This window comes from Cavia porcellus, unplaced genomic scaffold (genome assembly GCF_034190915.1).
Source record: "Cavia porcellus strain 051 isolate PalLab524CR breed Dunkin Hartley unplaced genomic scaffold, mCavPor4.1 scaffold_16, whole genome shotgun sequence".
In the NCBI taxonomy this organism is placed as follows: domain Eukaryota; kingdom Metazoa; phylum Chordata; class Mammalia; order Rodentia; family Caviidae; genus Cavia; species Cavia porcellus.
This window is the reverse complement of record NW_026947499.1, coordinates 18890621-18918018: the sequence shown is the minus strand read 5'-3', so window position 1 is coordinate 18918018 and position 27398 is coordinate 18890621. Positions and strand designations below refer to the sequence as shown.

General features: G+C 53.2%; 1 protein-coding gene across 2 annotated transcripts; it reads left to right on the top strand.

Moving 5' to 3' along the window:
• Positions 1 to 377: 377 nt before the first annotated feature.
• Positions 378 to 26481, top strand: Foxn4 (forkhead box N4). Of its 2 annotated transcripts, none has more exons than XM_003477882.4 (10): positions 378 to 1142; positions 1914 to 2002; positions 16231 to 16376; positions 17999 to 18123; positions 18228 to 18338; positions 18644 to 18771; positions 19349 to 19445; positions 20369 to 20576; positions 23049 to 23441; positions 24680 to 26481. In XM_003477882.4, exons 2-10 carry the CDS (start codon positions 1917 to 1919, stop codon positions 24937 to 24939), a joined length of 1554 nt encoding a protein of 517 aa, XP_003477930.1. In that variant the 5' UTR covers positions 378 to 1142; positions 1914 to 1916; the 3' UTR covers positions 24940 to 26481. The 2 variants fall into 2 exon arrangements, with proteins under 2 accessions (XP_003477930.1, XP_063081881.1); XM_063225811.1 differs by lacking the exon at positions 378 to 1142 and adding an exon at positions 1662 to 1816.
• Positions 26482 to 27398: the final 917 nt, after the last annotated feature.

Below are 27398 nucleotides of genomic sequence, written 5' to 3'. Positions count from 1 at the left end.
CCGCCCAGAGAACTTCACTGGGTGCGTGAAGTCGCAGGCGCAGGACGATGTTCCCTGGTGCTGCGGCATAAATGACGGGGACGGCGCCAGGCCCCGGAGCCGGCCAGCGGGGAGGCGGGCCGCGCCCCGGCAGGTGCGGCTGCGGCCGGTCCGGCTCCCACCCAGCTCCTGGCTGCTCGCTGCGCCGGGCTTCCTTCCCCCGCGTGCAGCTCGGGGCAGCTCTGAGCGCGCAGGCTGGCGCAAAGGGGCCGCGCGCTCAAGTGCACAGAGGTGGGGCTCGCACAGAGCACGGACCCCGCCCGGGCCCGGGGCCGGGCCGGAAGCGCAGGCGTGCTCGGGACGGAACTCGGCGAGCCCCGGGCGGGCAGAGCTTTGTCCGCGCCACCTTTCCCGCGGCGGGCGGGCGGGAGCGGGCGGGCGCACGGGCGGGCCGCGCCAACGGCTCTGCCCGGCTGGGCTCGCGGCGCCGGAGCCTCCCAGATCGCGGGCGACCTCGGGCTCTCCCGCCGCGGGGAGAGGGGCGAGGCGCGCACACCCGGGCGCCCCTCGCGGCGCGGGCAGGTGGAGGGCGAGAGCGCCTCCGCCCCGCAGTCCCCTGCCGCCCCGCGGGCACAATTGTCTTAAAGGGGCAGGGGCTCGGACCGCAGCTACCTGGGCCCAGACTCTGTCTCCTGCTGCCACCCCGTTTGGGGGACACAGGAGGTCTCAGTAGGTTTCTCAGCCCCAGACAGAGTGCAAGTATTAATGCACCCAGAGTCCTTTTGCAACTTAATTCTTCTGGCCCACCTCATCCTCCCACTGCTCTTGAACACACGCCTGCGGGCACGCTGTAGCTGCCACCGTTAGCAAAGTTTGAAGAGCCGTGTCCCGGGGTGTGCAAGGCTCGCTGCTGCTGGGAAACGCCCGCTGCTATCCCCTTGACCCTGCCCTGTAACTGACCCTTGGAAAAAGCGCCCCCCCCCCCGCACAACTACTGCGCATGCTCTGAGCTGGACAGCTCCAGAGAGGGAAATTTAAAAACGGTTGGAGCTGAGACAGCGGCCAAATTGCGGAACGCGAGGGGCTAGCGCGAGGGAGCCCCCGCTGGAACCCCCGCCCGCCCCGGAGCGCCAGCGGAGGCGGCCCCGCGAGATCGGCTCCAGGTACCGCCTTGCAGGCTCGGCTTTGCGCTCTCCTCCGGGTAGCGCCCTGGACCGCACTTCCAGGGTAGAGAGGCAGGCTGCAGGGGACGCCCTCTGATCCCCCTTTCTCCTTCCCAGAAATTTCCCTAATAACTCTGGGGGGTGAAACTGATCAGAGGCTGGTGGGTTTCTGAGATCTTTTCAGTCCTGGAGTTTCAGAAACCTAGGGAATTCGATTTGGGGGGCGGGGGGCTGCTCATGCGTGGTGAGGATGGGTGGCAGTAGTGGTGGTGGGTGAACTAGTTTGCCAGCAATGACATGTGGCATTTCTAAGGGCATTTCCACGGTGAAAGTCATGAGAGATTATTCCCTTTGCTTGCAAGTGGGAATTGGGCTGCCCTTGAGAAACATCTGACACATCAACTTCCCTTTTTATCCTTATTTTGTAGGATTTTCAGAGTAGTCATAGGTGAAGTTGAAAACATGACTTGGAAGGGAATAGAATTCATGTGATTCCTTGTTTCAGAAACACATTTTCTGTCCTGACATTTGGGTTCTGGAGACTTCCCTCTGCCCTTCCCCCCGCGCACTCAGAAGAACCTGCAATTCCACTCCATTCTTTTCATTGGCTCCTACAACCCTGTAGAACCGCCCGCGAGGATTGTGACCTGTGGTGCTCAAGAACTCTTGCTTCTGTTAGTTGAGCTCTATCTTGAATTGTGGGAAAACTCACTTTCTGTCCTGTCCGCACTGTGGCTGATGAAAGCTTTGTTTTCTGCTTTTTTCCCCAAGGAGATGATAGAAAGTGACATCTCATCCATAATGTCAGGAATCATTCGAAACTCGGGGCCAAATCACCACCCTGCTCCACAGGAATACAGGTGAGGGTTTCAACAACAAACTATGTATTTTTAATTGCTTCAAGTGTTTATGTATGTGCTGCCTGTGGTTTCTGAAATGATTACTTCACTTCTGTGATTTTTTGCAGAACTAGAAGGTCTTGATTTCAGAGTTGGTCTCTCTGAAGATGTCTGGGCTTGGGCCTGGCACAGTGTGACCACCTGTCCCTTCCAAAAGAGGCCCCCTGTAGGGTTAGCCTGTTGGTCATCCTGATGACAGCATCAGCTACTGCTTCTCAGCTGGCCTAGCAAGGGTTCCAGGAAATACTCCTCAGCCCCACCTGTCCTAAACAGAAAGCTCTTTGGATGGAAGCCGTCCAAAGAGTGTTTCCTTGATGTTGGACAGTGTGAGCCAGAACTGGCTTCTCAGCCTAGCTGTGTGATTTTCAGTACGCTCTTTACCTCTCTGAGCCTCACTTCCTCATCATTATGTGATGCTATTGAATTAGATGATCCTTTGGTCTCTTCTAGGTCTCTAGGCCCCAAGAGTCAATTAGATAAATTATTTTCCTAATGGAAATTAAATTATTTCTTAAATCAGGATGTAGCAAGGTTAAAGTAAAGGCTGAGAAGAATCTTCAGAGCTCTGCCCTTTTTGTCTTTAAACCTCAGAGCTGCAATAGGCCCCATGGGCTCCACCAGTCCAGTCTCCTCCTTTTACAGATGGGGAAACTGATGCCAAGGGAGAAGAGGCTTGTCTAAGGACACACAGCCACTGGGAGGAAGGAGGAGAAAAGGGAAGGGCTTGGAGCCCCGTCCCTGTCTTCTTGGACCCAAGGAAGCCAGAGCCCCTGTGTAAGCACCATGACTGGGTTGAGGGCCCCAGACCAGATTAAGGCAGAGGGAGATGGTCTGGGAAGAGTAGGCTGTCACCTCAGATCAACTCTGTTTACCCAGGGGCTGTCTGGCCCCCTGGGGGCACTGGGGCTCCTGAGCAGTGCCTGCTGGGGCGGCCTGAAGCCCTCAATTGGAGGCTGAGTCCCAAAATGAAGCCACAAATCCAAGTGGATATTTGCAGACAGCCTAGGGCTCAGAGAGCTGGGCCCAGGTGTAGCAGCGTGTGCCCTGTCACACACCTCAGCCAAAGACGCTGCTCCTCTGAGCCCCACTGTACAGCTGAGCAAACTGAGGCTCAGAGGAGTAAAAGGGCTTTTCCCTAGCATCACAACCAAGGTTCTCTGCTTCCCTCTAGTGCTAACAGAGTTTAAATAACAATAGGGGTTGGGGTGTTAAAAGGGGTATCAGCCCAGGCTCTCCAGAATCAGTTATAGTCCCAGCTTCTTTGGCTGTGTGGAAGCTCATAGAGCCTCAGTTTTCATCAACTGTAAAATGGGAGCACAAGCTGTACCCACTGCATGGAGTTGCTATGATGACTAAGTCACCATTTCTGGCCCCGCCACTTGCTAATGCTGTGATCCTGGGCAGTGTCTCCTCTGAATTCTCACTGGTTTGTGGAGTGGGAGTAACAAAAGCTGGTGCTTGAGGGTTAAATGAGATATTACCTCCAAAGCTGCCTGGACCCCAGCAGGGGCAGAAAGTACCCTGTGAATCTCTCTCCCTCTGCCTCGGTGCCCTTGTCTAGCTGTCCCACTGAGGGTCAGCTGCACATGCTCAAAGACATTCTCTGATTATGGGAAAGGGGCTCTTCAAAGCCAGAGGAGGTGGGGGAGCACAAGGGTTAGAGCAGTTACCCAGAGTCAGACAAGTGCAGGTTGGGACCAGTCAAGAAACGTTCTTCAGTTTCTCACTTTTGAAATGGGCGTAAGCCAGACATGGTGCTACACACCTGTAATCCCGGCACTCTAGGATGCTGCACCAGAAAGATCACAAGTTCGAGTCCAGCCTGGGCAACTTAGCAGCAAGGTCCCATCTTATAACAAAAAATAACAAAGGGTTGGGGATGTAGCTCAGTGCAAAGGCTCTGGTTCAATCCCCGTTACTGCAGAGGCGGGTTGGGGGATGGTTTACAATGAGAATACATCCCTCCAGCCCTGGCTGGGATGATTAAATAAACAAAACTCAGAGCAACAGCCACATGACCGGTAGTTACTGCTGCCAGTACCAGTCTGTTACTGTAGAGTCCAGCTCTCTGTGTGATACAGGGCCATCAAGGCCTTCCAGTGGGACGTACAGAAGAACCGTGGGCAAGGGCAGAATCTCTGAATCCAGGTGCCCAAGCACTGCCTGGCAGGGCTCCCTCGCCCCTACCATGTCCCACAGTGTCTGGGGCTCCGGGTAGCTGCCCCTCTCCAAAACCAGAGCAGGGACGACACAGAGTGCATTGGGGGCCTGGCAGGGTGTACCCAGGTCACTGAGCAGCTGGCAGGATGGGGCTGGGGTGAGCAGGGATACGACCCCTGTCCCTGTCAGCACTGGACCTGGACGTCTAGTGCCCTGCCTGGCACAAACCTTTCCTCCTTGTGTAGATTCTGGGATGTTCTCCTTATTGCACGGCCAGGCTACCCAAAAGGCAGAGAAACGACGATGCCAACAATGACTGCAGCTGGCAGGGGATCCTGAGCCCTTTCCTGTCCCGGGTGCGCAGCACACATCCCAGCCAGATCCTCACCAGCGGTCCCTAGGCCCTCGTGATTATGTGGTGGGTGGGGAACCCAAGGACCACCCCCTTTAGGTGCCTAGCGAAAGGTCCTCTGCAGATGGCCGAGCGAGCATGAGGCTGGAGCACAGCAGGCCATCGCTTCCTGGATGTGTGATCCTAGACGTGTCACTGCTGCTCTCTGCACCTGTTTCCTCACCTGGGAAACCATCAGCGAACCAGGCCCCAGGAAAGGGGGAGCACTGTGCACCGGCAGTGGGCAGGGCGTTCAGCCCAGGCTGGGACAGGGCGCTTTCTCGGGAGGGGAGCTCTATGATTATGCAGCAACTCTCTGTTTCCAGTGACCGGTTTTCTCCCTGAATAATAGCCTGGGGAAGTTTATGGGCTTCTCTTTCTCTGTCCTACAGTCCCCAGAGAAGGCTTCAGCCCCCGCGCAGTCTGCTTTGCACAACCGCCTGGCCCTCCCTACCCTGGGGTCCAGTTTGGCCGTTGATTTTCAATGCCTGCAGGCAGGGGAGGCAGGGCCAACAGCTGGAGGCAGCAGCCCGGTCCCTGGGGAGCTGTCAGGAGTCCCTGCAGTGGGCTGAGCCAGCAAACTGCTAGCAGCCTCTGTGCAGGGTCACTGCCACTAGGGCGGAGGCCCGGGGTCTGGGGGCGGGGGTGTCTGACCCCAGCCAGAGCTACGTGGAGGTGCGCAGGGCTCATGCTCCACTTGACTACTCAGGGCTCCTCTTGGCTCAGATGGTGGGGCACAAGTCCACCCTGGGAGGTGCTGGAAAATAATTATGAGACATGTAGGTGCCCGGCACCTACTCAGCTCCTGTGCAGGCGCTCCGGTCCATGTCATGGTCACAGTAACAAGCACAAGGCAGTTATTGGCACTGTCCCAACCGACTGACAAAAATACTGAGGCCCAGACGTGATTTGCCCACAGGCACTTGGGGAGAGGCAGAGCTGCGGGCTAGCAGCCACCTGCCCCAGGATTGGGAATTTAGTCCAGAGGTCAGGTCCAACCAGTTCCTTTCATAGCCTGAGAATTCTGAGTCTCTTGGACCAGGAGGCTCACTGATCCTCCATACATGAACACCCTGCCCTGGATATTTACTCCCTAGAATCTCTGAATGAGATGATCCTTCCCCTATCTGGATAGTGATTTTCTCTATGGTTTGAAGTTCTGAGTGCACAGGTGACACTTACTGAATATTAACTGAGTGAATGGGAAAATACTGCACGAAAGGTTTATCTGCAGAAACCCAGGGAGATCCCTAGCTCTCTCTGAGCCTCATACTGTATGTGGGGGAAGGGACAGTGTATCCCCCATGTGAGGAAGCTCGCCCATTCATTGTAACTTGGGAGTGATGTCTTCCTAGGAGTAGTAACCCCTGCCACATCTCATAACCACTGTGCTCAAGGCAGGTAAAACAGATCTCAGTTACTTTACAGAAAAGGAGAAAAGGTGGATCCGACCTTCCTGGGACCTAGCCTTCTTTTGGGGTATCGCAATTTGACCCGCAGAAATATGTGCGTGCACATACCACACAGCAAGCTCCAAGCTGGCAATTAATCCAGAAAAGAGACTTTTTTTTTTTCTAAACTCCTAATCAAATCATTTCATAGTAACACACTTCTGGCTCAGCAGGGAATTTCTGAGCTTCCTCAGTGGTACATTACTTTCTTTTTCCTGTGAATGGTTACAAAGATATCACAAAAGATATGTTTGCTAAATAAAACATCCTTCCCGAAATGCGTTCCTGTTTGTGTAATGGTTGGACTGGAAACAAGAACGGTTTATGTTTGTGGTGATGGAACAGCTTCTTGCCAACCACGTCCCAGGAAGGTGGTGACACCTCCTCGCTGTCATCAGAGTGGAGGAAATGGCCCAGGGTTGGGGCCAGAAACTTCCCTGTGGCCCTGGCGTGCTGGTCTGCCTTAGTAAGCCCCTCTGGTGACAGGAGGAGACAGACAGACAGAACTCAGTGTTAGGTTAGAAAGAAACCCCATCGAGCAGCCAAATGTTTGTTGGGGCCTGTCTGAGAGGCTGTCTGTCCCCCATGGGGGGAATCGTTATTATTCCATTTTACTTATGGGGAAACCGAGGCACAACCATGAAGTGACCTGTCTCAAACTACACAGCCTCAAGGGGGTTAGGATGGGATTTGACTTCAAGTCAGACGCTCCTGCTCCTCTGCACCGCTGCTGTGTCACCTCTAAGGAACCCCAGGACAGGTGTTAAATGCGGGCTCCTGGCATCATCTATAGGCAGGGATCCCCATGGAAACCGTAAGCATCTACATGTGTGCTCTGCACAGCCTCTGCCACGCCCCTCAGCAAAGGCATCACCCTGTCCCATTACACTCACAGGGCAAAGGCCTCGGGCTCCAGTTCACCTGGGGGGACCAGTATTTGTCAAGTGGAGCAATGGCTCTCTGTGGTCTGATAAGCAGGTGAATGCACGTTCACCCTGCTTCTAGGTCTAGGGAGATCAGAAGAGGTGCCCGGTTAGGATAAGCGGGCGTCTGGGTTGTGTGCGGACACCTGCACCCCCACTTCGGCGGGGAAAGACTGGGAGATGCTGGACTGGTCTGGGAGAGCTTCCCGGGGGAGGGGAGTGTAAGCTGGACAGGAAGTGGAGGGTGGGGAGGTTGGATCTCTTGGGGCTGAGCTGGGGGAGTCTTCCTCCTTTGCTTGCTCTAGAAGGTACCGAACAAATACCTACAGGTGTCAGGCCCCACACTGGCTGCTTTACAAAATAGAGGCTTCCTAGTCTTTGTCTTTCCAGAGCACAAAGATGCATAAATATTTTTATCACAAATGATGTGTTCTATGGACATTCACAGGAAGGACCAGTGAGATGCGAGATGGCCAAGGAGGGTGTCTCTGAGGAGGGGACATTGAGGTTAAGATTCAGTTATGAATGAGAGCCTGGACCAGCATGCTAGGCTAAAGGAACAGCATGTGCAAAGGCTTAAGAGAGAACCGAACATGTTCTAGGAACTGAAAGCCAGGTTTGCTAAGGCAGAGGGGATGAGAAGAAAGGGGATGGAGGAAGGGAAAGAGATGGCTAAGGGTCAGGTCACGGTGATGAGCTTGACTTTACTCCCTGATGATCAAACTCACCACCGCCAGCTTGCAAGGCAGGCCCGCTTATGCCTCTGAGCTAAATCCCCAGCTCCTCCCCTGATGAGTTTAAGGACGTGACAGGTTCTGATGTCCCTTTTAAAAGATCACTCTGGTTGTTGGGTGTTAAACTTACTCACTCTACAAACTATGAGCCTTGTACCTTTCCCTACCTGTTGTTTACCTACCTGAGTCCAGGCTGTTTTCACCTCCATCTGGCTGAGGACACGAGGTCTGAAAGCACTGTCACCTGCAAATTAAAGACACTGTTCATTTAGGGTGCTTTAGTTGGTCTTCTAGTCAGTGTAGAATGCCTGTCACGGTATCTGGCTTGTCCAGTGGAGTCCTTTGACCACTGGTGGTATTGTCTCAGGGCCAATTAACAGCCTGATCCTTTTCTCTCATTATCTATCATGTACACACACACACACACACACACACACACACACACACACACACGGGATTAAACCCAGGGCCTTTTCACTGAGCTATATGCTCAATGCATTTATTCTAAGCTCAGGGTGAATTCAAAATTGTGATCCTCCTGCCTCAGCCTCCTAAAGTACTGGGATTACAGGCATGTGCCATGCCCAGGCCTTTTCAGTATTCTCTGATCCTGTAAAAGTAGCCTCGATAAAACTATGAACTTTCTGTCTATGGCTTGGTCTGTTTCAGCCAAACAGGCCAAGTGGACAGGAGACCTGCTGTGTGGCTGACAGACATCACCTCCCCTCTCTGGGCCTCAGCTGGCCCCGTGGGACATGGGCATGACAGGTGGCCACCCTGCATGCTGTCTGGAGACCAGGGGGTGCAGACCCACAGGGCCAGCAGGAAGGTGGTCAGCCATGGCCTCTCCTCTGAGTGTTCCCTCCCTCCTTGGATGTGGGCAGCTTGTCTGCTGGCCTGAAGACGGCCTCATGAATAGGAGTCCAGGACTGGGAAATGACAGAGACATCCCTGGGAGTTGAGTGTCCTGCGGTGGCCCGTCCCACAGGGCGCACTGCATGCCATGTACATGGAGCAGTCATGGTAATGTGAGCCACCATGGTTGGCTCGCTGCACCTACCTGCACAACTTCATCTGATCCCTCCCACCCTGTGAGATGGGTCCTCCCTTAGCACTCCCATTCTACAGAGCAGCACACTGAGGCCCAGAGAAGCAGATGGCCACAGCCAAGTCTCACAGATGCTAAGCAACCCTATGCTGGTGACCATCACCCTGCCACATTACAGAGGGAAAGGGGGAGGGAGCCCTGAGGCTGGGCTCTCCAGCTGAGATGGGTGTTTGGTGTGACATTTTAGGGGCCCAGAGCTTTAGGTAAGGCACATAAGTGGGTGCAGAAGTAACACATGTGGAGTGGCCAGCACATAACAGACACCCAGAGAAGGGCTATACTGGGGAGCCAGCTCCCCACTCACTGATTTTCCCAGTGTGCCTTTGCCTTCCCGACAGGGTCGGCCCTTCCATCAGACACCAGCCCATCAGAATGTGACCATAACCCCCCCGTCCTAGGAGAAGCGGCTGCCGATCTTCACAGGCTCTACCCAGTGTGTCCCCACAGGCTGTGTGTCACAGTGGCAGCCTCACCCTTGGCAGTGTTTCCAAGAGGGGCCTGGGCCTACTGTACCTCTGGCTTCTGACTAGTTTACCCGGCTTGATTGTGGAAGGGGGAAATGCCACTCTCAGGGTATATGTGTGTGCGCGTGCATATATGCCCATGGCTGGGCTTTGCAAATCAGTAACTTCCCCACGGGTGGTGGGATCCGGGAATACAGTGAACCACTGAGTGTCGGATAAATCTATTATACTTTTGTCCATAAAGTTCTCTACTCACTAACAGACTCACTGTTGGTGACCTCGCAATGTTTAAGAAGGGTGCATTGCAGCAGTCACCCCGGGGACCTCTGAGTAGTTTCACCTGGGGCACCAAGGCGTCACTGCTGGTGTACAGGCGGGGAAACTGAGGCTTAGAAGGAAAAGGGGTTTGCCTGGAACTTTGGAGATGCCACTAGGTTTCTCTGCAGACCTCAAAGTGACTGCATCAGAAGGCCCTAAGAGATGCTTGGCTCCCTTATCTATCAAGTCTGACAGGTCAGCTCCTGCTAGAATGCTTCTGGGGATGCTGAAAACTGTTGCTTTGGTTTTTACAACAGGGCCTTGGTATGTAGGCCACCCTGGATTTGGCCCAGGCTAGCCTCAGACTTCTTCCTGTCTCAGCCTCCCACATGCTGAGATGACGCGCGCACCACCGTGCCCAGCCTGCGATGCTCACGACTTATTAGTCACCGTAGTACACAGCTCCCATCTCCCCAGAGTCCTTGCCTGTACCTTCTTTGCTGTGACTGGGAGGAGGTGGCACAGCAGGGACTCTTTCATAACGAAACATAGAATTCAAAATTCCATGAAACCAGATTGAATTTGCAAATTTAAGTCGAGTGTGCCTCTGTTTTAAGGCAACACAAACAGGCCACAGACTTTTCCTACAAGACTGAAGAGGTCTGAATTTGAGCTTGAATCACTCCACGTGTTAGCGGCTGCTTGGTGACGTGCACAGGATGGGCTGAGATTTATAGCACATTTCTTCAAGCAAGAAGAAAAGATGGGAGAGGGGGCGACACGCCTGCCCAGGCTCCAGAGGTGGCCTTCCGGGTCCTTGGCTGCATGGCTGGTGACCCTAGCAGGCTGTTCCGCCCAGGCCAGGGTCCTTACTTGGAGAAAGGAGGGTGGTAATAACTAGTCCTGCAGGGCAGTGGGGCCAAACATCAAGTGTAAGAAGTACTAGCTCAGGTCTGCGCACAGGTGAAGGGCTCACCATGCCGGGCTGTATCCACAGGGCAGCCAGCCTCCTGGGAAGCTAGGTGTGTGTGCTCATTTGTCCAGTCTGTAGTTACTAGGCATCCACGGTAGGGCCTGGGGCCTTCTGTCTGGGGATAGCGGATCCCCTGCTTCAGCACAGTGGTGGGGCACACTGGGGTCACCTCACCTAGTAGAGGACTTGGCCCCTGTCCTGGTCTCCTCTCCTCAGACTCTCAGGCCCTGGAGAGCTGGGGCTCTGGCATCTGCCTCTGCGGGGACACCAGAGGGGCTCAGAAAAGGGAGGTCTGTGGCCACCCAGGGGCCTTCCTGGAGCTCACAGAAATGATGAGGTGCTGGAAGGCACAGAGAGGGGGAGACAACAGAGGTGTGAAACACCACATCTGGCCCCTCCTGAGGCCCATCACACACTGCTCTGGGCTCAGAGCACGGGGCCACCGAGCTGCAGGAGTTCAGAGTCTGAGCTGCTCAGTGTGAGGCATGCACAAGTCACCTGGGGGCGGGAGCTGCAGCCTCCCCTCCCTGGGAGCCAGCGCAGTGCAGCCGGGGAGGCAGGCGGCACAGTGGGACTGTGGGGTGCAGACGGGGCCCTGGGGACCGAGGGACCCAGACGCCGTGTCAGAGGCGAGAGAAGCAGAGGCTGGACGTTTGCCGAGCGCTCCTGTGGGTGGGCGCTTACTTGGCCTGCCTTGCTGCTGCCCCACCTGCAGATGAGGAAACTGAGGCTCAGGAAGGGTTAGAACACATCTGATGTCACCAGGCAGGAAGGTGAGGCTGGCACTTCACCCCAGGAACCCTCAGCCACAGGGACAGAGACAGAGAAGCTTAGGGACAGTGTCCCAGCCAGAGGGAGACCAGCAGGAACAGGTGGCAGGAGCCGACCTTTGAGTGTTTGGTTCCCAGCCTCTTGCGGAGGTGACCCCAGCCAACCGGTGATGTGAGTGACACGGGTTAGTGGGGCCTGGATCTGCTGCTCACCCAGCAACTAAAGACCCAGAGATGTGAGCCCCCAGGTAGTGGGGCTGGGCCTTGCCTGTTCCTCTGAAATGCAAATGGCCTGTCATTGTTCAGCAAGGGGAAACCCATTCCACGGGCTGACACAGGATAGGGTTTGTCTCTGTCTGTCTATCTGTCTGTCTGTCTGTCTGTCAGAATATTCCCCCACCCATCTGGGAGGGGGAAACCACTTCACTTTCACACCCACATGCCAGTCCTATGGCTGCTATTATTATCATCACTCATGCCCATTTTCCAGGTAGGAAAATCGAGACTGGAAACTAAGTGCCATTTTGAGGGTTGACTGCTGGAAACCCAGAGTGTTTCTTTGATCTAAGTTCCGTCTAGTGTCACAGTGCCAGGGACCCTGTAGATTAGACTCCCCTAGAAGTGCTGCAGGGGAAGCGTGGCAAGGCACACAGGGCCATGCTTAGCACAGGATGGCAGGTGCTAGGAGGGACCTCCCGTGCTCCTGTGGAGAGGGGTCCACACTGACCGCCACTGTTCAGGGGAGTGTGAGGGCCAGGCAGCAGGGAAGAGAGGCTCCCGTTTATCCCTGGTCCCTGCACAGCTCAGTGGAGAGGCCCGAATGCCAGGGAGACTAGGCAGGGAGCCAGGCTTTGGGGCTGGTGAGCTCCCACCACAGTGCTCCACCTGGGAATCCTGCAGGGTGACAGGCACACGGAGGCAGACATCCTGGAGTGGTGTGGGACAGAGCAAGGAGCCGACCAGCTCCAGGAGGCCCGGGGCAGTGTGGGAGCTGGGGCCTGACTGCCAGCCCCTAATAAGTGCAGCAACCCCACGAAGGGAGAAAGAGGAGCTGCCTGTGCTGAGGGTCAGACACCCCCTGGCTCACGTGAGCCCCTGGCCAGCGCAGGTCGGGAGGCTCAGGGGCCCTGAAGGGATTGCCTGCAGTCACGCGTTGGGTCACAAGTGCTGGAACCCAGATCTGCCCCGGCAAAGCTTGTGCTTTGCCACAGCCCCTGCCACACCATTTGGGGCTGTGCCTGCCCCAGGTTAGAGGAGGGAGACCCAAGGGGACTCCAGGCTCCGTGTTCTCCCCAACGCCCGGCGGGGTGGTGGTGGTGCTGGTTTGCTTGGCCCTGGTACTATGGAGCCCTGGACTCAGGGTGGGGGGTCTGACCCAGAGGACATCTATTATCTACCTGTGTGTCCCAGTACCAACCCCAGATTAGAGTGCAGACTCAGGTTCCAGTCCTTGCTCACAAGCAAAGAGATTTTGTTTTCTCCTGCCTAGCCTCAGTTTCTCCATCTGAAAAGCAGCGTGGTGGGCTCTCTCGACCCCTCCTAGGGCTCTGCAAAGACCCTGAAGGCAGAGGACAGCTCTGTAAGTGCCAGGCATGACAGTCACTGCCACGGAACTTTCAAGCTTGGGTGCTTGGGACTCACTGTTTCAACCAGCAACCTGGCACTTAAAGGGCTCCCGCTGTGTGCAGGGACACAGGTGGCCAACCCTCAGTGAGCCACAGGGCAGGTGGACGGCAGGACACCGGACAGCGCAGGTCTCACAGGGCCGAGGCAGGGTGGGAGTGGTCAGCGTGCAGAGGGCGCTGAGCTGGGGGTGTGGCAGCAAACACTGCCCAGAGGAGGAGCTACTCTCAGGTGCCCCCCGCCACTGTTAGACTTCCCCCAGCCTGGCTCCCCTATCTGATGTTCAGAGGCCAGAAGAGGGACTGCGAAGTGGCCCCCAGGGATGAGAAAGAGGGGTACGGCTGGCACGGGCCTACGAAGGCCCTGGCTGGAGGTGAGAAGGATTGCACAGGTGTGCCAGGCAGCTGTGGAGCAGGCAGATGCAGGAGGCCCAGGGCAGATGGGGCTCCTGAGAGGTGAGGAAAGAAATAAAAGAAATAATCAGGGTTGCACCATTGCCTCAGCCCCCCCCAAATGCTTTCTGGTAATCCTAACTCTCTGATGACAGCATTGTATTCTGATGACTGCCTAGAGCCTCAGTTTCTCTGCATGGAAAATGGGGGTGGCATAGAATCCAAGGTCTGCTACCCAGGAAGTGCTGGATAAATTGAAACAGTCGGTGGTCACAGGGGCAGGTCTATGTGACCCCCAAATCTAAAGCTTCAGTGTACTTTCAGACCCCTGAGTAGCTGGTTAATGTGAACAGAGGGATTCATGTGAGAAGATTTATTAGCAGGTAAGTAAATGCGCATATTACAATGATTGATAGGAGCTGTTCTAAGTCTTCACATGGAGTAACAAACTTAATTCTTGTAACAACCTATGAGATAGCAATGATTATTTCCCTCATTTTTCAAATGAAAAACAGAGGTCCAAGGAGGTTGAGTTAGTGGCTCAAGAGAAACCAGGGTTAAGGTCTACTGCTGACCCCCACAGGTACTGCCTATGGGATGCACCCACTGCCAGAGATTTGGATCCATGCTGGTGTCTAAGAGGCTGTTTTCACAAGTCCCCTCCAGCCACCCAGGGGCTCTGCAGGATCTCTGTCCAGAGAGACCCGCCAGCAGGGTCACCTCCGCTCCTCAGTGTCCAGCAAAGCATCGGACACAGTGGGGGGCTGTGGGAGGTTACTCAACGGGAATGGGGCCTGCACCACCGGACTCTAGGAGGCTGGCCCACCACCATGGATTAAGGAAGGGCCAGTGGGGGCACCTTCAACAGTTCAACAGGCCAGGGCCTCCACCTCACCCCCCTCTCTGCAGTCTCTGAGGGCCTACGGGGACAGATGGCATCATCCAGGCCTGCACTGAGGCTGTCACTCAGCCAGATGAGTTACAATTAGGCCAAAGGGGTGGTAGGTGGGGTGCTCCGAAACAATAGCATGGCGACTTCGGACAATGGGGGCCACGTGCCACTGGGGCAACAGTCGTTTGTCATACAATGGGCCTCTGGGGGACAGCAGCCGGGCCAACTGCTGCCATGACATGACATGGGCCAGCCGCTTTTCAAATCGATTGCCAGGCTGTGTTTTCCTATGAGGCAGCCAATGGCAGACACAGCCGGACAGTCACCTGATGCCAGCTGTGGGCCTTGGGCCCTGTGACAACTGAGCAGCGGTGGCCATAGCAACGCTAATTGTGACCCTAAAACACAAGGAGGGAGGGACCGAGGGAGGTAAGGAGAGGGAAAGAGAGCGGGAGGGAGAGAGGGAGACAGAGAGAGAGGAGGGAGGAGGGGAAGGAGAGACGGACGGGAGCGGAAGGCAGCCAGGCAGATGAAGGACAGGCCACAGGCCCTGCACCGGCTTTGGATGCACAGGAAGAGCAGCTGCCACACGCATGTCCTGTTTGCACTCATGTGAAACCATCATCAAGCTCATGAGCTCAAACTTGCCAGGCTGGTGCTCTCACTGGCTCTCTCTGTCTCTCTGCCTCTCCAATCTACTGTTTTTGGAGACTGAAATTTGCACTCTAGACCTCTTATAATACTGGCCAGCCACGGGGTGGCACATTTAGTGGTCCTGGTGAGGCACCTTGGCCCAGTTTGAGGCTGTACTACATCCCAGACCAGATGCCACTGTGAAGCCTGCTGCTGTCCAAGCCAAAGCACACAGTACCTCAAGGGCACCAGGAGAGCCTGAGCTGGGCAGCTGTGTGGTTCCCACAATGGCAGACTCCTTTCTTCTATGGACAGCAATGTTCCTGCTCATGCATCTGTTGAGGTGGTGGGCACGGGTTCTACCCGCAGAGAACTCTAACTTTGGGCTGCACTCTCCAGTTCTGGCCTCACTACTTCCTGTACTGTGTAGCCCAGTGCAAGTGACTCAGTGCTCCAAGCCTCAGTTTAGCCATCTGTAAAAGGGGGATATTTTGAGGTCTCAGGATGACTGCAGAATTGCCCAGGGCTTAACTGTTGAGCTGGCTGTCAGCTGTCTCTCCATGTGGCCTATCTGTCACCATGTTCCATGCCATTCACACAGATTACATAGCAGGACAACACTCTGGAGCTGGAGGTGGGCAAACGGGGTGCTGTGGTGGCCCCGATTCTGACAGAGCAGCTAGGAAGGACCCTGTTCACAGCCTCAGACTGCTCTGTGTCACGGTATCCCCAGGAAGTCCTGTAGTGCCTGTCTCTCCCTCTGGAAAATGAGAACAGGGTGAAGATTCCTTATCCAATATATTTGGAACAAGAAGTATTTCAGATAAGACTGTGTTCAGATTCTGCAGTATCTGCAGCTATATAGTGAGATGTCTTGGGGTGGGACCCAGGTCTAAACACAAAGCTCATTTATATTTCGTTTGCACTTTACACACACACCATCAAGGTGACTTTGTGCAGTACTTTTTGTGTGCCTGCATTTTGACTGTGACCCGTTATCTAAGCTCAGCTCATAGTGGAACGAAAGGGTTTGAATTTTGGAAGCCTGGATTAGGGACTTGTTCTATAACTACTCTGATCATCATATTGCCTGCCGCCGGGGAGTGCTGAATGGGTTAACACCGTGAAGGCCCTGACCAGTGCCTAGGGCACACTGCACAAGTGCTGGGAACATCAGTGTTTATCACCTTGGCAGCAGGATGTGGGTGAATGAAGGAACGATTTGAGGCTATGCCCTCTGCTGCCAAAGGATGACCCAAGGGCCGGGTGTCCACACCCAGTCCTGAGAAGGGCAGGCTGGAGGACCAGAGAGGCTTGGGGTGGTGAGGGGTTAGGGAGCACTTCCAGAAATCCAGTGGGTCCCAAGGAGCTGCCTGAAGCTCTCCCTCCCGCCCGAGCTCCCTGCTCCTCCCTGCAGGCTCCTGCCTTCCACCAGTGATGACGACCTCCCTGGGGACCTGCAGTCCCTGTCGTGGCTCACAACTGTGGATGTGCCTCGGCTGCAGCAGATGGCGAGTGGCCGCATGAACCCAGGAAGCCGTGGCATGCCACATCCACACCCAGGTAGGCTTGTAAGGTGAGGCAGGGTGAGGGTGGAGGAGGGAGGGGTGACTCCCAGCTCTGCTGCCCTTCCCCGCTGCCTGGCTATGAACAGGTCCCTTGTCTCTTGGGGGCTCTATTCCTACATCTGTAAAATGGGACAAGATCAAACCTTCCACAGAGTGATTCATTTAGCAACAAAGAGGGTAACCAGAAAACTGTGGCCCAAGTCAAATGCAGCCCCAGCCTGTTTTGCAGGGGCTGTGCACGGTTTTTAAATCAGGTATGACAATGCATGACAGTAATCCCTGCACCCTGAGGCTGAGTCTGGAGGACTCTAAATAGGATCCCATTCTGTACAACATAGCAGCTTAGCCAAGAGTCTCAAAAACAAAACACACACACATACAATTAAAAAAAAAACCCACAAAACCCAAAAAAGGATGAGGATGCCGATGCAGTTCAGTGCAAAGGGGTTCATTCCCCCGTACCAGAAAAAAAAATATATGAAAAAATAAAGTTCACTGCCCCTTTTGCTAGGAGACTAAGAATCCTGGAACACATAGTTACAATCTTAGCCAGTGAGTTAAATTCTTAAACACACAAGATGTTGAAGAAAAAAGAATACAATCACCACAGTATGTTACGAATGGCAAGTGTTAAAGGTCAGAAGCTATAAGTATTTCTCTCATTGGGCAAATTGTTCTTAAGCAAAACATGTAAAGCAAGGTTCAGAGAGAAAACTTCTCTTGTAAAAAGCCAGGAAATACATATTTTAGTCTTTTTAGGTTGGTCTGTTAAAACTATTCAGCCCTGTTTTGGCACAAAACAAGCCAGAGAAATACGTAAATGAGTAGGTGTGCCTGTGTGCCAATAAAACTTTATTTACACATCAGGCAGTGGGCCAAATCTGACCTGCAAGTCGTTTCCAAACCTCAATCTAGAACCCCGAAGAAGAGCTGTGTGATCCTGGCCCAGAGCCTTCTGTGATCTCTTTCTTCATCTGTACTAACACGGCACAGTCAGTAATGAAAGGGGTCAAACAGGGCAGCCAAGCTGGTGCAGTGAGAATCTGGGATGGATCAGCAATGTCTGTCACAGGTCCAGCATAGAAGGTGGGGGTCACAGCTGCTGTTCCTGAGCTAATTCTTGGCAAAGGACTTGGCAAAGGGAAGGGGAGCCACAAAAGTATTTGGACCTTAATGTAAAAGTACTGGGGAGCTAAGGAATGTTTCTGAAGAGATGATATCAACAATGAGTTGATGTGTTAGATAATGAATGACAGGAATCTAATATTATCTATTAGGTTATATCCTCATCATCATTTATTATGACTCATATTTACGGGGATTTTATCATGGATTCAATAAGGTGATGCTTGTTAATACTTGATAGATTATCTCATTTAATCCTCTCAACAATTTTGTAGGTAGGTACTAAGCAATGCTAGTAACACAAACAGAAGGGAGAAACTGAGTGTGGCCCAGAGTACACAGCTGGTGGGAAGGCCAGCTCTACCCTAGCGAAGTGACTTACCAAGTGTCTACTCTGTACCTTCCTGCTCTTAGGGTGTGGAGTGGCTGTGGTCCCCCGCTATGGCCACCATCCATCCAGCCCCACGGCCTCTCTGTACTTCTCTCCTGCAGGTGCCTTGGATGGGACAGCTGGTCTGCATGTAGGAGCTGCCCCAGGGTCTCTGCTTCACAGTCCAGCTGGCATGGCCTCCCGAGGCATGCTGGCTCTGGGCCCTATGACTAGCCACGGGGCCAGTGTAAGTGCTGCTACATGGGTTGAGGAGTGGAGGGGGTGTCCCTTAGGGCTGGGATGCCCACTGCCACCCTGACCCTCTGTTTCTTCCTCTCCTGGCCCCAGCAGATGAGCCAGTACCCAGTGAGGGGCCAGCCATCATCCAGCCTGCAGGATGCTCCACAGCTCTACTCCCCTACCATCCAAGCACAGTTCCCACTGACCTCTGGGGTCCAGCAGGTATGATGGTTCAGAGAAGCCCTGGACAGAGAGGCAGATACCCTTGTTTTGGGCCAACCAGGGGTTTCTTTAAGGCTGCTTATTGATCGGGAACATGGGGGATAAAATTTCCACAATGCCTGTGTCATGAAATCATCTGTTCAGTCCCCTGCAATTCCTGCCATGGGCACAGACAGTGCTTTCTGTGGCTGTAAAACCCTGTACCATACCTTATAGAGTGGAGGGCACCTCAGAGACCAGGGGTTTGAGGGACTGTGACTGACTTAACGTTCTCTCTCACCTTTTCTCTCTACTGTCCGCGGAAGTGTCCTTCTATGGGCCTCTACAGCTCCTCGTTTGGGGCGCGGCCTCCCTATGCCCAGGCTCACTTGGCAGTGCATTCGTCTCAGGAACCGCACCCCAAACATTACCCCAAGCCCATCTATTCCTACAGGTAAGCTTCAAGGGGCTCAGGAAGGAGACAGACAAAGAGGAAAGGGCTGTACCCAGAGCAACCAGACAAGCTGGGAGAGGTGACCCAGATTTCCACGGGGAAGGTTTGGGGGAGTGGGGAACCCCCAGGTAGGACTGTTCTCATAAAGGACCACCACAGGTCAGTCTACCCATGAACCCACTTCCGACACTAACACTCTATTATTCAAAAGCTGTGTGTCCTCAGAGACATTCCTTGGCCTCGTTGAGCCTCAGTTTCCTCAAATGCATAAAGTCAGTAAAGTAATACTATTGTGTATCTCAGGTATTTGGGGAAGCAGGAAGCAGTCTAGGCAAAGTCTAAAGGCCCTTGACACTAATTATGGGGATAAAAACAGGGAAAAAAAAGAACTGAGCCCAGTGTCAAGAAGGGCAGGGGGTGGGAAAGACAGGCCCTGGAAAGGTGTTGAGAATGTTCCCTAGGTGACGTAAGAGCTTGTACATGTGGGGGCAAGCAGGGCAGGCTTCCTGGCACAGGGAACTTCAGGGTGTCAACACGCGACCACTTTATGCCCTCCTGCTCCATGTCTTGTCCCCAGCTGTCTGATTGCCATGGCCCTAAAGAACAGCAAGACAGGCAGCCTGCCTGTGAGCGAGATCTACAGCTTCATGAAGGAGCACTTCCCGTACTTCAAGGTGAGGAGTCCCACCCAGGGCCGGGCTCTGGGGCTCCCCTCATCTTTCCCGGGCACTGCAGGAATCCAGGGTGGCCCTAGATCAAAAATGCCCCCCTCCCCACTTAGGCTCCAGGTTTTACCTGTATATATACTATGAATGATAAATGCATGTACATGCACAGAAAGGCATTTGAAAAGAGACATTTAAACTGAGCTCTGATGGATGAAGAGGAGTTCACCATGCACCTTGCCAGGGAAAGGGGTAAGGGGCCTAGTCTAGTTATTCAGTGCAGATTTAGTAAACCATATAATGCAAAACACACAGTTGGCAAGAGCCCTCACCTCTCTGAGCCTCAATATCCTTGTCTGTAAAGTGGGAAAAACACCCAGTTGGTAAGTTAATGAGGATTACGCTCTGAAAGATACTGCTGGCATATGGTTTGGCCATTAGTAGTGCTACCCTTGTTAGCATCAAAGCAAAAACAAGAGGAGGGGGTCAGAGGGTAGCAGGCTGCAGAGTTCCTGGCCTGGAAAGCATTCCTCAGCAGAAGCAGTGCAACACTGTGTGTGTGTCTGTAGGGTCTGGGTACTTCACAGTATCTGGTTAGCTAGGAATAAAGTGAGCGTTTAAGCGCAACTGAGCAGCTACTTACTGAAGAAAGCCATTCTTGCCGGCTGGCTGCCTGAGTAGGAAAGGCCAGAACGAGGATTCCGGAGGATTTCGTCAGTGGGCGTCCACATAGGAACCCCAGGAGCAGCTGACTCGCGCTCCCTGTGGGCCTCGCTTTTGCCTGTACTTTGAGGCTCAGTGCCGCATGCTGCCCTGTCATCCTTGCCATGACGGTGTCGTGTCCCGACAGGCGGGAGTCTGAGGGCGCACAGGTCAGGACGGGGTTTACCAGGCGGTCTCTGAGCGGTTATGTGCGCTGCATCTCCCTGCAGACGGCTCCCGATGGTTGGAAGAACTCCGTGCGGCACAACCTGTCCCTGAACAAGTGCTTTGAGAAAGTGGAGAATAAGATGAGTGGCTCCTCACGAAAGGGCTGCCTCTGGGCCCTGAACCTGGCCCGCATTGACAAGATGGAGGAGGAAATGCACAAGTGGAAGAGGAAGGACCTGGCCGCCATTCACCGGAGCATGGCCAATCCGGGTGAGGCCTGGATAATCCCACCACGCATGCGCGCGCACATGGCCTTGTGCGCATGTGCACACATGCACAGGCGTCCACCACTTCCCTGCAAGGCCTGGGAATCCCTCAGATATGATTTTGGGGGGAAGCAGGTGTCCAGGGTGACTTATTCACCCCTGCCCCGTGTCTGGCAAATTGAGGGGCTGGATCATAAAAAGCTGTTAGCTCAGCATCACTTACAGTCGTTTGTGCAGAAGCACCACACCACACAATCGGAATAGAAGAGGTGTTTAACACGCATGTGGGCTGGGATGTAGGAAGTAGGTGTCTTCTGATACAATAGGTGGGAACCTAAACTGTGAAACTGTTTATGGGCAAAATAATGCATAAAAGTCCCACAGGGTGGCTGGGCTTATAGTGCAGGTCTGTCATCCCAGCTTTGTTGGGAGGATTGCAAATTTGAGTCGAGCCTGAGCAACTTAGCCAGAACCTGTCTCAAAATTAAGAAATCAAAAGGGGCTGGGGGTATAACTCAGTGGCAGAGCAACCCTGGATTCAGTCCCAGGTACAAACAACCCTCCTGCAAACTGTCCCCATGCATTAGTCCTCTTACTTCAGAATGACAGTTTAGGATAAGGAAATCAAAGATTTGTGAAAAAAAAGTATGAACTAAGTTATCCACACCTGCTTTCAGCTGCCCAATAAACAATTAAGAGCCATTTAAGCATTCTACAGTTAAATGTGGGCCATATCATGGAAATATTAAAGATAAAAATATTTTTAAATATTTTTGGAATATAAAGAAATGTCCTCAATGCAATAAATAAATTAGGCAGGTTATTAATCATTATACCGTATACAGCAGGACTATATTTTAAAATGGATATGTAAGCTGGATGTGGTGGCACATGCCTGTAGTATCTGGACTCAGGAGATTGAGGCAAGAGGATTGTTAGTCTGAAGTTGACATTTGCCACATAGTGATTTGAAGCATAATTTATATCTATGATCTATGTCTGTATCATATCCCAGATCCATTTTTACCAAAAAATACACCCATTTATTTAGAGAGAGAATGTGAATGTTCATCTGGGAAGAAATAAAATAAAAACTTTTTTGTGAATGGAGAAACCACTGATAATTTTTATTATTTATGTATATTTGGTTTTTGGAGACATGCTACTCACTATGTAGTCCAGGATGGCTTTGAACTTGCTAAATTGTTTTGGATGGCCTTGAATTCACAGTCCTCCTGCCTCAGCCTCCCAGTTGTTAGGATTATAGGTCTATGCCATCATATCTGGATTTCTGATAGTCCTTATATTGTTCAAATACTTATGCATGTGCTAAAACTTTTACACTGTCCATGTATTATTTTTGAAGATTACATTTGTTATTTTTTTAATTGTGTGAAAAGGGTCCATACACAGGGGATTATACAGCAGCAGGATGCTTCTGCCCTGTCCTAGGAACCAGTGGTCTGGATTTGGGGATGCCATTTTCCTTGAGGTTTGGCATGAAGGGACTAGAACCACTTATAAGAAGGTGGAGGACAGGCTGCAGCAGGGACCAAGAGCCCCTGGCTTAGGGCAGCACATGGTGTCCACCCTACACAGCTGGCTTGAGAGTCAGGGCCAGCTTTGACATGTTTTTAGTGTGGGATCTTGGGTAGATCATTCTGCCTTCTAGGTTCTAGGTATCCTCATTTCTAAAGTATATGCCACTTTAATAGATCCCAGGACCTTGATGGTCCAGCCTTGGCGTGGTTTTTCATTCAGTGAGACATAGCCAACAACTTTGTGCCAACAGTCATTTCTCTATTTCCTTGTCTGTATCCAAGGATACAGGCTGTGCTTGTCTGGTTTTGTTTCTAGTGCTAGGGATCGAACCTGGGGTATTGCACATGTTAGGCAAAGGTTCATATCCCCTTGCTCCCCATTTTTTTTGTTTTTTTGAGACAAGGTTTTGCTAAGTTGCCTGGATTGACCCTGAACTTGTGATCCTCCCACCCCAGCCTGCTGATTAGCTGGAATTACAGCCATGGGTGCACTGTGCCTGAGGAAGCATATAGCAACCCTTAGCAACACTTCTTAATGTTTATTTGTAGCTAGAGTAGCTAGACATCTTTGTATGTTAAAAGTCTTGTCCCAGTCTTGTGGAATCCAGAATCTCTGCCTTAGTTCTCTCTTGCAGGCAGGGCTCATCAGAGGTCAAGAGAGTGCTAAGGTGACAAGCCTGTGCTATAAGGCACCAACTAAAGGAAGGACTAAGGTTATTTGCTGGCACCTGTCATTAATCAAAGGTCCCACACCATCACTGATGTCACTGTGTGCAGCGTATGATGCCATTTCATAGATGAGGAGATAGAGGTTCAGAAAGTCCCAGAGGCATGCTGAGTTCACACAGGTGGTAGTGCCAGGGCTTGGACCCAGGTCTAGGCTGGAATCTGGTCTCTTCAAGGTACTCTTAGTGATCTCTCCCTCTTGCTTGCAGAGGAGCTGGACAAGCTGATCTCAGACCGGCCAGAAAGCTGCCGGCGCTCTGGCAAACCAGGAGAACCTGAGGCCCCTGTGCTCACTCATGCCGCCTCAGTGGCCATGGCCCACAGCTGCCTGGCTGTCTCCCAGCTCCCACCACAGACACTGATGACCCTGTCCCTGCAGTCCATCCCCCTGCACCACCAGGTCCAGCCCCAGGCACATCTAACGCCAGACTCTCCAGCACCAGCCCAGACCCCGCCCCTGCACGCCCTGCCAGACATGAGCTGCAGCCCCGTCTCCCAGCCTGCCCTGGGCCGGGCCCCCATGGACTTCATCAACATCAGCACTGACATGAGCACGGAGGTGGATGCCCTGGACCCCAGCATCATGGACTTCGCTCTGCAGGGTAAGACTGGAGGAGTGGGGTGGTAAAAGCTGGGAGGGAGAGCATGGGACTGTGTCGTCCACGGCCCATAGCCACTAACACTGGCACAATGAGCTACTAATAAGTGCTTACTGTATACTGGGCCCCAGGCCAAATACATCATCAGCATCATCTCATCCCAGCCTGCCGTGTCCTCAGAGGCCACTGCCATTTGATGCCCTCATCGTGCCAATGAAGACACTTGTGTCACTGACTTGAGGTGACCTGGCCGGTCAGTGATGGAGCTGGCATTGAAGCCCAGGTCTGTCTGGCCCCAAATTTTTCATCTGTAATATGCATATGCCAGGGGCTGGGGATTTAGCTCAGCGGCATAAGCGCCTGCCTTGCAAGCAGGCAGTCGTGAGTTCGATCCCTGGTACCGATAAAAACGAAAAAGACAAAAAAAAAAAAACAAACATGCATATGCCAACCTTAGGTCAGGTCACACCATGACCCACGGCTTGCCACATGGTCATTCTCTAGAAATGTGACACTCTAGAAAGTTGTGGTATGAGGTCTGCAAGTTCAAGTCTGGCCTCGGCATCTTAGCGAGGCTTTGTCTCAAAATAAAAAATAGAACAGGGATGGGATGGAGCTCAGTGCGAAGGACGAGGTTCAGTCCCCAGTGCTGCCAAATACATAAATAATGAACAGGATGTGAATGAATGAATGAAAGAACAGGCAGAGGGCTGAGATTTCAGGGGAGCCTCCCAGTTCACCCATTTGCTACAGCTTCCATGAGTGCACTTGCTGTACCCCAGCCAAGGGCCAGAGCCCCATCTAGCAGTTCCAGCTCTAACAAGGGTAATGGACAAGTTGGCAGGTTGGTTGGTTAGTTAGTATGTTAGTTACAGCTGCGATCCTTTCCGCCTGTCTTCTGGGTTGCTGTGTAGTTAAGTGTACTGAGGGGGAGACACCACACAATGAGAGCTGAGTGCATTTAACACACCCTCTTGTGAAACCCTTATAACAACCCTCAGAGGTAGATCTTCAGATCATCTGTGTTTTATTCTGAGGCTCGGAGACAGAAGTGACTTTCCCCAGAGCTCACAACAAGAAGAGCAGGCTGGGACTGGAACTCTGTTTCCTCCACACTGTTTGTCTATGACAAATGCCCTTAAACACCATGCAAGGTCTTTGGCTCTTCCCCAAGACAGAGATTCAATCTCTGGCCTGTTTCACCTGAAGCCAGCTCACCTGAGTGCTTTTGTCTTTGCAAGGGAACCTGTGGGAAGAGATGAAGGATGAGGGCTTCAGCCTGGACACGCTGGGGACCTTTGGAGACTCCCCTCTTGGCTGTGATCTGGGGGCCTCGGGCCTGACCCCTGTCTCTGGCAGCAGCGAGCAGTCCTTCCCAGATGTGCAGGTGACTGGTCTGTATGCTGCGTACTCCACCCCGGACAGTGTGGCTTCGTCGGGGGCCACGTCCTCCTCCCAGTACCTGGGCACCCCAGGGAACAAGCCCATAGCCCTGCTTTGAGCTCATGGCCTCAACTACCCCCAGAGCCCTCTTGTAGCAGGCTTGGGCAGGAAAGAGGACTGCCCTGGGTGTTCCGGGAAGAAAGACCTCTCGCTGTCCCATAGGCCTCTCCTGAACCTTTGGTTAGGCCGCAGGCTGGGCAGGGAAGCAGGCCTTCTCAGCATGGTTGTGGTCTCTCTGGGCTCCTATGAGGAGCTTCTGGAGTCCTCCCAAGTTGGAAGGACCAAGGAGAGTCCAGCTCAGCCTTTCCCTTGCCTCCAGGTCTACTCCTGAGGGTGGGCCTGCTCTAGGCTAGGCCCGTCAGGGACTTGAGCCCTGCAGACACTCAGTGGGAAGCTTGGAGGCGGGAGGGGCACAGGCTGAGCTGGCTGAAACCTCTCCCTCAGTGTCAGAGGATGGGCCCAAGGCTGGAGAGGGGCTGGCGACCCCTGGGACTTCTCCTGGACCGACAGGCTGAACTCTGCAATGATTCCTGCTTGTGCAGCTCCAGCCCCACGCTTCAGCCTCTGTAGTATGATAGGATTTCGTAGCGCAGCCTGCTGGGCCATGCCAGGCACTGAGACCATGTATAAATTTATTTATATTTATTGTGACCCATTCTGTCACCCTGTGAACCCAGCTGGAGTATGAGACTCCTCCATCCCTCTACACATCCCAGCCATCCTGAATCCTAAATTATCAGTGAATCACATCTCTCACAGGCTCACCACTGGTTGGCAACCTTGGGTTTCTTTTTAGAACAAGCAAGCACTTTTGATAACTGTGAAGCATTCTATTTTTAATACTAGAGAGCAGATATTTTTCTAACTGTCTAGTCATGGTTCAGCTTATCCCTATGGACAGCTAGGAAGGGAGTGTGATCTGGGGCTTGGGGAGGTCCCAAAGCCCAGTGGGGTGAGAGTGGGAGGAACAGGGTGGGGCTCTTTTGGTAATGAGGCTTAAGACACCCCTGAACACTGGGAAGCAAAGGCAGCAGACTGGGGACCGCATGAAGCTGGCCCACATAGTGACTGTAGTGCAGGACATTTAATGGCATTTGTTTCCTTGTCTCTTAGCCCTGTGCCTGTTTTTATGTGTCTTCTCCCTTTTTTGCCAATGACTGATTTTCCAACTGGAAGGTTCTGGGGGGCGGGTGGTTAGTGGGAATAGCGGTGAGTGGCTGGGGACAGCCTTCCCACGGGAGGCAGAAGCTGCCACTCCAGCAGCGAGGACACTGGCCTCCTCCCTGCCACCCGATGCTTGGCTTCTGTGTCTGGGGTTCCCAAACCTACAGCCAGGATGCTCTGATCAGTGCCAGTCCAGACAAGTGACCTAACTGCAAGGCTGGCATTACGCCCTGGCTTGAAGGCCTTAAAGTTCTGGAACCTTCTGCTGAGTGTCACGATCCTGAGCGCCCAGCGCATCCATCTGACTTGTGCTGCTTTGTGTACCACGACCCCCACAATTGTTTCAGTTGTTAATGAAGAGCCCGTGTTCAGGCAGCACCAAGAACCCAGTAGCGTAGAATTGGATGACTAAGTGTCTTCTGTCAATAAAGACTGAACGGCAGCTCTGTGGCTTGTGTGAGGTGGGAAGAGGGGAAGGGGGCAGGGTGAAAGGGTAGCACCCACTGCTAAAGCCAGGTGCTCTAATACAGGCTCTCATTGCAGTGGGGTCGGGACTGGGGGCAGTGGTATTACCAGCAAAACTAGTGTGGCCTCCAGTTACTGTCCTCAGCACCAGCACTGGACAGATGTCTCAGGCATGGACCATGGATGCTAATTACCACCTCAAAAGCAGAGGCTCAGAGAGGCTGGGTAGAGCAGAGTGTGTGTGTGTGTGTGTGTGTGTGTGTGTGTGTGTGAGACCCCAGGATGTGACAAAGCCCAGGAGCTGCCCCTTGGGTGTGTACCCGGGGTGAGAGGAGACACCAGGCACCTGCTGCCCCCAGGCCCTTGCTAACCACTGCTGTGAGTTCATTCAGTATCTACGGTGCGGTAGCCCCAGCAGGAGTGACCAAACACACTCATTTTACACATGAAGAGATGGAGGCTCAGAGGAATAAACCAGGTGACTAGTTACTGTTAAAATAGCAGCGAGGTACATTAGGAGTCTGACTGTTCAGCCCACCCAGGAAGTGGCTTACAGCTATGTATCGCTGGCTTCCACCTGTCTGTGGCCAAAACAAAATAACAGCAATAACGAAAACATGTCAGACCCAATTGCTGGACAAAGAGGCTATAGCTTTATCATCCCAACTTAACTTCCCAGGGCAAGGAGGGCTCTCTATAGCTCCTGCAAAGCCCCTGGGGTGACAGTTGTTAGCTGTGACCACCCTCTGCCCATCCCTCCTCCAAGTCCTTGCTGGAGGTGGCTGGGGGCTGCGATGCTCCTATTGGTTAAGCCCGAGTCACAGGTCTATGAAGGAGCAGAGTCAAGGAGTAGGGTTACAGCCTCTGTGTGGAGTCAAGGCAGAAGGT

Bases quoted from the DNA above. Each gene is read 5' to 3' on its own strand.
- Foxn4 (XM_003477882.4), top strand. From the start codon at position 1,917: ATGATAGAAAGTGACATCTCATCCATAATGTCAGGAATCATTCGAAAC. The intron at 2,003-16,230 runs GTGAGGGTTTCA...TCCTCCCTGCAG, and splicing joins CCTGCTCCACAGGAATACAG to GCTCCTGCCTTCCACCAGTG. The intron at 18,772-19,348 runs GTAAGCTTCAAG...TCTTGTCCCCAG, and splicing joins AAGCCCATCTATTCCTACAG to CTGTCTGATTGCCATGGCCC.